At 42.0% G+C, this 10,714-nt stretch overlaps 1 protein-coding gene across 4 annotated transcripts in view; it reads right to left on the minus strand.

Moving 5' to 3' along the window:
* The window catches only part of SLX4 (SLX4 structure-specific endonuclease subunit), a 38,465-nt gene extending 27,927 nt beyond the window's left edge, over positions 1 to 10,538 (minus strand). The window contains exons 1-5 of one of the 4 annotated variants that reach the window (XM_026065187.1): positions 10,457 to 10,510; positions 6,517 to 6,563; positions 5,154 to 5,229; positions 3,286 to 3,388; positions 693 to 1,459 (exon numbers count right to left, since the gene is read on the minus strand). In XM_026065187.1, coding sequence (XP_025920972.1) covers positions 693 to 1,062 — 370 coding nt within the window. In that variant the 5' untranslated portion in view covers positions 1,063 to 1,459; positions 3,286 to 3,388; positions 5,154 to 5,229; positions 6,517 to 6,563; positions 10,457 to 10,510. Of the gene's footprint in view, positions 1 to 692; positions 1,460 to 3,285; positions 3,389 to 4,999; positions 5,072 to 5,153; positions 5,230 to 6,516; positions 6,564 to 10,456 lie in introns of those variants that run through there. The other 3 variants (XR_003253406.1, XR_003253408.1, XR_003253407.1) reach the window with 3 other exon arrangements.
* Positions 10,539 to 10,714: the final 176 nt, after the last annotated feature.

Below are 10,714 nucleotides of genomic sequence, written 5' to 3' on the forward strand. Positions count from 1 at the left end.
TATCACTGCTCTGCTTTGAAGTATCCTATAGGCAGCATATGAGATCAGACCAAAGATCTCGTTAGCCCAGTATCTTGTTTCTGAGTGCAGTCAACAGCAGATACTTATGAAAGGGTATCAGAACAGAACAGGCACAAAGTAATCCCTCTCCTGGTTGACCTTCTCTATCAGTTTAAGGACTTCCTGCACTGGTGACTGCCTTCTGGCCATCGTGTTTAATGACCACTGAAGGACTAATCTTCCATGAATTAACCCAGCATTGTTCTTAATCGATTTATATTTTTGGCCTTGATGACATCAAATGGCAACATATTTCACAATGTAATAACACACTGTGTGAAAAAGCACTTTGATATAATCTAAACTTGCTTCTTGATGATTTGAGAGTGTTTTTCTAAGTTCTGATGTTGCAAAAAATAGTGAGTAATGACTCCCTAACATATCACTCAGCACCTAGGCTTCGCCCTACTGAAGGACCTCTTCTGCCCGCCTCTACCACAGAGCACAGTCCTGAGTTAAACCTTCTGGATACACCTAGCTAGCTAAGCATAGACAGAAGCACGAGATGCAAGTCTGCTTCAACCAGTGCTGCCATATACCTCCTCCAGGCAGACTTCTGAAGAGCTCTACTGAACAACTGAGTCTTTTCAGTACTAGCCTATCTTCTGTCTGAAAGATTTCAGTGCACTCACCTGTCAGAGTCCTCTGGGTAGAGTCACCGGCCACTGTGTCCAGCTGGCTGGCAGGGAAAATGTTTCTCCTTCCATCTTCTTGTGAAGCCCCACCACTACTACAGGCCACAGCATCATCATCTTCTTTGTGCATCCCAGTTTGCTCCTTAGGACCCAAATTTTGAGGCAAGTCTCTCCCCTTCACTACTGGAAAGCAATGATGGTTTTGGCTCTTAGCGGCAGCTTTGCCTCTTTTTGATTTGCTTCTTGTTGCAGTGTTCTTTGTCCTGTTCTGAACCTTCTTTGATGCTTCAGCGTCCCCAGCTTTTTTCTTTGCCCTACCCAAAAGATTTGCCCACAATTCTTTAAAATCATTGTCCAGTTCATCCATCGGCCTGCAGGTTGCAGTAATGCTGCTTGGCCTAATGGCACTATGTGTATGGGAGAACAGGGGAAGATATCAGAAACAGTTCAGGCCTGCATCCTCTGTGGCCTGCAATCTTCACTGAGTCCTTTCCACCAACTCCGAGATCTCCATTCTGCTGACTCCAGCAAGGTCAACAGTGGCACTTCCCCACTGTTCCAACAGTTAATTTTCTTCTGTGCTTAACTCATAGTCATTTAGTGCAGCACGTTCTCCAAGGACCCTGCTTGCTTTCATGCATAGTACAGTGATGGCTTTGTTCTTCAGAGGTCTCTGGAATATAAGTTAAGCACCTCAATCTGTCCAGAGCGTGAGTAGGATCTTCATGGTATGCTAGAGGGCTTCAGAAAGACTTACTGAAGCCCTGAAATAGAAGAAATTTTAAAAAGTGAATATGTAAGATGGTATATGCAGATGCAGTGTGAAACAGGCCTTGGGTACCACTGTGAAGGAGGAGACCCTTCAAAGACTCTTCTTTGAAGGAGAAGAGATTTTCATATAAAATAGTAACATACATTGCAGCACATGTATAATAGCACATATTGACCCAAAACACTATTACTGTACTTTCAGTACACACAACCACAGGCCATACAGGACAGAGGATGAAAGCTTTCAAAACACATTACCTGATGCTGGGTAGGCTTTTGTGTGAACAAAAGCATGTTGAACTTCCTGGAGCTCAGAATTTGAGACTGTCCCACTTGTATATGCATCCATACTTACATTTATATAACACAGGAGCAGTGAATGCATTCGCTTCCATAAGGTGGGGAGGAAAGACTGTCACTCCAGAGTGCAGAATTCCATTTTGTGACCCAGTGCATTTAAAGAGGAGAGCCTGACCTCATGTTAAAAAGTAGGCAATGGAGTAAGACTGCAGTTTCTGGCCTTTCAGAGAGTTTCTGGGACAGATGTGAGAGCAACTCTATCAAACACGCTCACCCTTTCTCTCCTTTTACCTCCATGGCCTGCTCACAGTCCAGGTTAGTCCTGCTAACTAGTAGTGAACTCCTCCTTTGGGTACTCAGTAAACCATGACACTGACCATGTTTCACGAACTGTTGTCAAATACACCAGGTGAGCAGACTAAACAAACAGAGACAGTATTTTTAAATTAGTTTCTTAATCTTTTTCAGCTACACTGAGAATAACAGTGCTAGCCAGTGATTACTTGGAACAGCAATGGGTACAACAACGTCCAGATGGAAAGGCCATCAACTCCCAAGCAACATTAAAACTAGATCTCTATTCTTAGACATTTTGATTGTCCTCTTCTTCCTAGCCCTAAGTTCACTATGGTTCTGGCTATTTTACTGGAGGCTTTATATTGCTCCCAAAATCTATTTCTTTCAGAACTTAAACAGAGTGTTTCACTTGGAATGGCAGCAGCTGTGGTTCAGTTTCTCCAGTAAAGCTCTGGGCACCAAAACACTCAAAATGCAGGAAAAACACAAGCGGGATTGTTTTCTCAAATGGCTTGGCTGCAGACATACAAGGCTAAGGAATGCTGGTTACACACTTTCATGGGTCAGCCTTTCCTATAAGCAATTACAGATGTTAATGGATTTATTTATTTTAAACTCAGCCTCCTAAACCTGCAGAGGATTTTGCTGTGAATCTTGGAGTCATTTCCTGTGAGAGAGAAACTGAGGTTTTCTGTAACCAGTTCATAAATTTAATTTTCCTGGACAGAATCTTGGGATAGTTATCACTATAAATTGACCATTTTCTTCTAAGTAGAAGAAAGCATGGAGAGAAAGACAGACTTGCACATCCTCCACGGCTTTAAATACCTCCACAGACACATGTGTACTGTCATATTATTTATGGTGACTTCCTGATATTAAACTTTGAGACAGACCAGCACTTTTCAGTTGCAATCAATATTCAATGCCCCAGGTAGAGCAAGTGAGATGTATAAACAATGCAAAACTAAGAATTTATCCGTCCTATTCCTCCATTTCCAGACTTGTATTTACAGGCTCCTGGTCTGTGCGACATCTCACTATGTCTGATGCTGCTGTTACTGATGTACCTTACAGCCCCTTTGGCACCAGCCTGTAGAGCTGGAAAAGTAATGGCTTTGCAAAATTATTTCTTTCAATATAAAATTCAGTTCATTTTGGAAGATTTTGGGACTCTACAAATCACACAAGCTGGTCAAATAAAACAAACAGCAGCACTTACCTATCCACTTAGATGTCAAATCTATAGCCCAACTGTGCCTTTCAAATAAATGTGGATCATCAAAATAGCACAAAGCAGGACTAGCAAGAACAGAAGATGGAACCTGGAAAATGGGAGGAAAAGGTTAGATTTTAGTGTATTTTGTACTGATTGCTCTTTTTGCTCAAGTTCCAAGTTTCGGGGGGGAGGGAGAAGGCAATAGCACATGTTCTAATGGTGCTAAGTTTTGACACTTCCATTGACCCGTGTACTTAAAATATGTAGGTGAGTTAAACACATTGCTCAGGACCTGCTCAGCCCAGCACTGTGTTCCCAGCAGTGAACAGCACTGCTTCTGCGGAAAAAAAGCACATAACCCATCGGAAGTCAGAACAGATCAGACAGACTGGATAAAGTCCTCAGTAATCCAATCCAACCCTAGAGCTGACCCTGCTTTGAGCAGGAGGTTGGACTCCTGAGGTCCCTTCCAGCCTGAATTATCCTATGATCCCATGAATAGTCTGTCCTTTCTTTTTCCATCTGGGACTCACTTTGTTTCCTAATAATTTTCTTGAGCCCAGAACCACAACATTTAATTCCTTCAAAAATCTGTCAACATTTACTGTCATAACCCTCTCAACTTATAACACCCTCACTTTTTTAATCCCACCGTTTTAAGACTCACAGGCATCTACTGAATTGAGTACCCTGGTTTACTGAAAAACTGCACAAGAAAGTATCTCTTTTCACCAGTTCTCATTTTGCTACCTTTGTATTTCACTGAGTGTCTTTTGTTGAGACAAGGAGGACAGAAGCTTCAAATCTACTGTCTCTAGACCATTCAGTAATTTATTAAATTATATACATCACATCCTACAGTGTCCATTCTCTAAAATAACAGTCCCAGTCTTTTCTCTTTGCCTAGAAGAATCTTCTCTGGCCCCTAATCATCTCCATCAGGATTCCCCGAACCTCCTTCATTCTGCACTTCTTTTGCTGAGGTGCATTAACCAGTACTGCACACAGCAGACTGATGATACTGCTGATGACAGTTATATAAAGAAGCAATAATACTGTCCATATTCCTTCCTAGTTCAGGCCTTGCAGATCCTAACATCTCATCTGCTTTTTCTGAAAGCACCTGCTTGTTGAGTAAAGGCTTTACTCAAACATAGATACCAAAGGCTCTTCCAGGATTTGGTAACATTACGGTGTCCTGTGTAACTTCTCTCTTTCCCAGCTCCACGCTCTACTTTATGCTCCTCCACAACGAATTTCATGAGCTGCGGTGTTACCCGCAGCTCAAAGCCTACTGGAATCACCTCTGATCTGGACTGAGATGGAGAAGCTGTGTCACTGCCCACTGCCTGGTGGGACCATCAGGCACACTCTGAGGAATGGTGGATTCAGAACAAACCCTTGGATGCTCTTTGTTATCTTTCAGCCAGTTTCCTCCATCAGATGGTTTATCATTCATGCTTTATCTCTTTCCCCTTTCCAAATGACTTCTGAGTAAACGACATTAATCCATTCTTTATTTCCTAATTCGATGACCAATTCAAATAATTCCATTAGACTACTGAGAGACACTCTTTTGGAGAAACTGGACTACCAGCTTGATAAGATGCTATCACATTAAAAATATGTAATGACAGACATCTGAAAAGAAGCTGATGATCATTTCAACTAGTTTAACAGGTACATCCAAAAGGCTTACAGCTTTGTAAATGCTTACTTCTTAAAAAGCAGGTAGAACATCTGCTATCCTCCAGCCTTCCACAGCAGCTGCTCTTTTAACAACCGAAAGCATATTTCTGCTAGCAGTTCAACCACTTGACAGTATCTCTTCTGAACTCTTGGATACGCAACATCTGGGCCTGGTTACTTACTGCTTTTAAATTGTCCATTTGCTCCAGGAACAATTCTCCTGCCACCTCAGTCTCCAAGAATGTGTCATCATTATGGCTAGAAAGAGGAGATCAGTGCTAGATAGGCCTCAACAACTTGCATGCAGTAGACACCTTCCCCCCTCCTGACCCCCTAGTACTGCCTCAGTACCTACCCTCCTCAACTACTCATCTTAAAAGCTATTTACTAACTGAAGCCTAATTCCACACCTTCAGAAACAGTAAGTATCATCCTCTATTATGAGCAGTTTCCTGGGGTTCACAAGAATTACTATGTGAACAGGGATTATTCAACACCAGAAAGTGAGGCAGAAACTAACTTCAAAATTTTGTATATTGGTGAACATACCATTCCCTTGCAGAGAAAGTATAAATCACACCATCCTGCAGACAGATTTGTTAACACCTCTCCCCATAACTCCACCAGTGAAACAGCCTAAAAGGCTTCTGCGCTCCCTAACTGGGTCTAAGAGGATATGGAGCTGAGCRTGCAGCACCCCTCTCCACTGGACAGGAAACATGGACTCGGGGTGTGTTTTGTGCGCCAAGCACAGCGCGGATTGCTCCAGGAAGGGTGGCACCATTCTCAGCAGGAGTACCTTCTCCCACTTCCTCCACCAGCAAGATCAACATGGGAGTGGTCCTGACAGTCCTGTAAGGCTGGCCATAATTTAAGGGAAAGTCAAAGGATGGGATCAAAGTGACTGAGAGCTCCTCAGTCTTCAGAAATGAGTTAATAGTCAGGGCCTGTATGGATCTAGGCTGCTAATTAGAGTGTTGACAGCAGGCAGGATGCTGAGATGCATGCGGCTGCCTTGGCACTCTAAGTTTTATCATCCCCTCCCCTTCTCCGTTTTTGAAAGCTGCACTCTGAAGATCTGGAAGGTTGGTAGCAAAACTTTCAGCGAAGCCAGTCAAAACACAGCAAGGGGAAAGAATTTCTGTGGTGTTTGTTCTGGAAACCACACCAGAAGGTAGCCCCTAGGGATTCTTCCAGACCAAGTCCTGTAACAAAAAAATCTTCCTAGAGGTTCCCAATACCTCCCATTCCCGATGGAGAAGAGCTTATATGTCCACAGTATAACTTCTGCAAGAGCCTATTATCTTCTACATTTTTAGGATCTCTCTTCACTGGAACCTATTCTCTCTAGGTTCCTGTATTAACCGGTTTCCTTCTCTATGGCACACGCTCTCCTACAGAGAGATAACGCTAAAGCTGCACAGTGCAGATTCTCTGTGTTTGTGGAAGTGCAAATATAATATATAACACTGAGGAGAGCAGTGGTTGCTCAGTGAGGAGAGCACAAACGCAAGCGCAGAAGAGGAATTCAAAGTCAGTACCAACCTTCCTGTCCTAGCCTCCGTCCGCTTTCCTGTGCCAGAAAAGGGTAACTGAAACAGATATGGAAGTACAGGCAATGACAAATTAACTCCAGTCTATACAAGCAAGAAAATGACAGCTAAGAAAATCATAATCAGATTTTAACAAGCAACCTTAGCAATGACCAACACCAACGTCTACCAGACACTACCCACTTATATTCCTCATATCCCATCAGTGCACCATGTTCACATTTCTTCTAAAGCCAACCCTCTCACTAGTACCTTGTACATATGGCAAAGCATTTTATATCCAATAAAATTTTTATCACATTCCAGACATGAATTTTAAATCACTACTTACATGACAAAATGCCCTTCTGTTTTTCAAGTGTTGTAGCAACTAACCTCCTACTTTATAAAGCACCTCATTCAAAATAGAAAAATTTTACATTATACCTCCTCTGGAAGGATAAAGGGGAAGTAATCATAAAAATAAAAACTAACGGTTGCTCAGGTGCAAATTCTCATGGCTTGTATGCAAACACAGTAGCATACAAATCAGAAATCTATGCAGCTGGTGTTTCAAAATGCTCATTTCATGTGACTGAAAACAACACAAAAAATTATGAACTTAAACAGAAAAATACAATTGAGAATTAAGGACTGTCTAAAAACATTTCAACAGAGGCCCAAGATTCAACTACCCCACAATCAATAAAGAGAACAACAGTTGTTAAAAGCTAATCTGATTTTCAGAGAAAGAGAGAAATAATCAGAGTAAGAATAAAAACATGTAAAATAGCAACATGATAATGGAATTGGATAGCACTGAATATAAAAAAGGAATTGTATTAAAATGAGAAGGAAGCAAAATTACACCAGATTAATTTTCTGGTCAGAAAAATTAAAGACAAAATTAAGGTTAACAAAACCAGAAAAAACTAACAATGCTATTGGATCATTATTAAATGAACTGTAGAACTGTTAATACAAACTCAGAACTAAATGTTCTAATAGTGCCTATCACATGGTGATGATGAAATTAGTCTGCTCCAATAGAAGCCCAAAAACTATTAAACTGCAGCTCCTGAAGGTATTTCTATCAACACAATCAGATAAATTGCAAGTAGAAGTTACAGGAAGACTGGCTAAGAGCTCTAGACTGATAACTGTGATTTTTCAAAAGGACCATTAGGGAAGCAAACACCCATCTTTCAGACTGAGATCACTAGGCTGTTAAAGAAATGGCTTATATGGGACTTGATGAATCAAGATGGATAACAAAAGTAATACAAATCAACACAGTTTTATGAAAAACAAAATCTCCTGTGTTAACTTAATATCATTTTAATGAGAACTCTGTGTGCTAGAAGAGGTGTAACTATTTTGTAAACTATTAAGGTAGTAACAGGGACAAACTGATTAATCAAAATCATACAAAATCAACACAACACACATTTAAAATGATTACAATCCAGATGCCATAAAGGTTTCAAAATGCAACTGCAAACAAACACGCAATACAAATCTCAATATAAAGTCGTATTTTAGGAACAGGCGCACAGGCCATACTTACAGGATAGCAAGTCTACCCTGGGAAGCAGTAGCTACAAAGGAGTTAAGAGTCCTGACACAGAAAAATGGGTGGGTCCGTATATGATTCTGTGGCCTTGCTGATAAGTATATTGTAGCAGCAAAAAGGTTGCATTTCCTTCATACTTGGCGCTGGTGAAAACAGCAGCAACATTGCTACAGTGAAGCTATAGCCTGATTCATTCACAAATGGGAGACATTACCCGCAGATAATACAGCATTAGTGGCATATAGCTTAGGAAAGACTTTCTTTTCAACTGCCCTTTTGGTACAAAGAAAAAAGCCTCACCTACTCCATCACTCTTCCAGAGTGACCAGAATGTTACCTTACCCCAGGTGTCTGACTCAACTCAGATACCAACAATTCTGATCATTTCAGAGGATTCCACCACTTTGTAGGATAAAGAATGGTCAAGAATGGAGCATTCAAGAGTTCCATATGGTTGTGGAAAGGAGATCAACTGAATAATCAGCGAGAAAGTGAATATAAAGAGAAATAAGAACATTTTACTGTTAAATATTCAAGCCATTTCTTTTCAAGAGGACAGTGTTATTCTAAAGGGCATTAATTACTAAAGGGGATGTTTACTTAAAACAATGCAAATACTACTGACATTTTTCTTTTCAAAAGGTTTATCTTTTGATTTTAGATTATGTCAAAGTTTATCATCACAATAGCCAAATATATGGTGAAATTTAATACAGGATCTTGATTTTCCTGTGTTCTCCACAACAGTAAGATACCTGCTTTGAAAAAGTGACCAAATTCATCACAGATTTCTATAGGCAGTCTAATCCTATATCTTTTACACTAGCATTTAATTAATTTAATGTATAATTTGCTCTCTTCCTAGCTAAAATAATATATAAGAGCTACAGTAAAATATATAACATACTAGCTTGTGGGTAAATTGCTTTACACTGATTCTGCCCTATCACACCTGTTCTCCATACTGACAAAGTATATTGGAAGTAGATAGGCTTGGTTTACCGTTCTCAGAATATATTTTTACATTTCTTTCCATTAAACTACCTTTTCCTTTTACTAACTTAAGTCCTTGACATCCTCAATATATAAATATATCATTACCTACAGGCTTGATGTGAGCTCTCCGGGAACCTCTGGTATCATACCAATAATCTCAGGGACGCATAAATGTGCCTGTTCCATGGACTACTAATAACAAGCAATAGCTCAGCTCCCAGACCACTTTGTCAGTTCCTCTATGTTTAGCTTTCAGGAAAAGTCTCTCTAGAAACTCTGAAGAAGGGCCTTAAATACAACTGAGGACCCTGAAGCATAGTTTGAGGTTCACTGGCATACAATAAAGTGTCAAACATCTTGTTTAAATTGCTATTTTCTACCATTTGACACCTCCTTTGGAAAACGCTTTAAGGAAAATTGAGCCAGTGGGAAAAGCAAATGCTCAAAAGAACTGGAGGTCCATTTTCTTCCAAACGCAAAGTTTATGATCAATTTTTTTTCCTGTTTCTGTTTCCAGTCTGCTGCTGACATGTCCCCGTAGCACAAAGCAATATAACATTTCCTAGGTATACAGAAAACTGTTTCAAGCCAAACAGCAAAATCAAAGGGGAGGGGAGGGACCAGAAGGAAGATGAGGAATAGGATCTGAAGGAGATGTGAGAGCCAACCAAACCAGGGTCTTTTTGTAATTAGAGCAGTGACTGTACCCAGCCTGTGATTTTTGAGAGTTTATACAGCAGCCAGTAGACTGAGCATAAATTAAAGTTATTGACTTTGGGTGTTACTAGAATCAAACTATTCACTACAAATAATAAATGTTTTAGCCCTACAAATGCATGATTTCTGCTTTATTTAAGATCATCATGGCTACTAGAAGCACCTGCACATCTGCAGGATCAGGGACAAAGTCTTGTTATTAAAGCAGCCAACGCTGACTGTTTCCCCTCAAGGAGGGTCCTTTTTCCCAAGCCTCTTGGGCCTGGAAGCGATAAGTAAAATTCTTTACTGCTTCCCAAGCAGCCAACAGAGTCCTCAACAATTGTTCCTCCCAATAATGGTGCTTCAAAGAAGTTAGCTTTAAGAAACTGAATGCATTAAACAGTTTTTACTGAATCTTCCAAGCAGCCCTTGACGTAACCGCTGCGCTCAGTTTGGTACGTGGAGTTTGCCTGAAATACCCAGCTCGCTTACATCAGGCGCACTTCTGCGCACCCGCGGTGCCAGGCCGTCCATCGGACAACTGCAGCTCCACTCAGCCCCTGATTTCTTTTGGCTTTTGACGAGCCGTGACGCCAAGGACTGCGGCTTCGCCCTGCGGAACGGCTGCAGCGCGGGGAGGAGCCGCCCCGCCGAACTCCCCCCGAAGCCCCCGGCCCAGCCTCACCTAAGGCGCCCGCACCCCTGAGGCCGCCAGGCTCCTCGCCTCACCCTCCCTCACAGCACGGCCCGCTCCTGCCGCTCTCCAGACGCATGACGTCGCACCCTGGGGCTGACGTCACCGCGGCGTCGTTCGACGCCGCGGTGACGCCAGCCCCAGGGTGCGGCGGCGCCGCCGCCTCCCCGCCAGCAGGTGGCGCCGCGCCGGGGAGCGCCGATGGCGGCGGCGGCGTGACGTCACGCCGCCCGCCGCCCGCCGCCCTCC

The sequence above is a fragment of the Apteryx rowi genome, unplaced genomic scaffold (genome assembly GCF_003343035.1).
Source record: "Apteryx rowi isolate R43461 unplaced genomic scaffold, aptRow1 scaffold_225, whole genome shotgun sequence".
In the NCBI taxonomy this organism is placed as follows: Eukaryota; Metazoa; Chordata; class Aves; order Apterygiformes; family Apterygidae; genus Apteryx; species Apteryx rowi.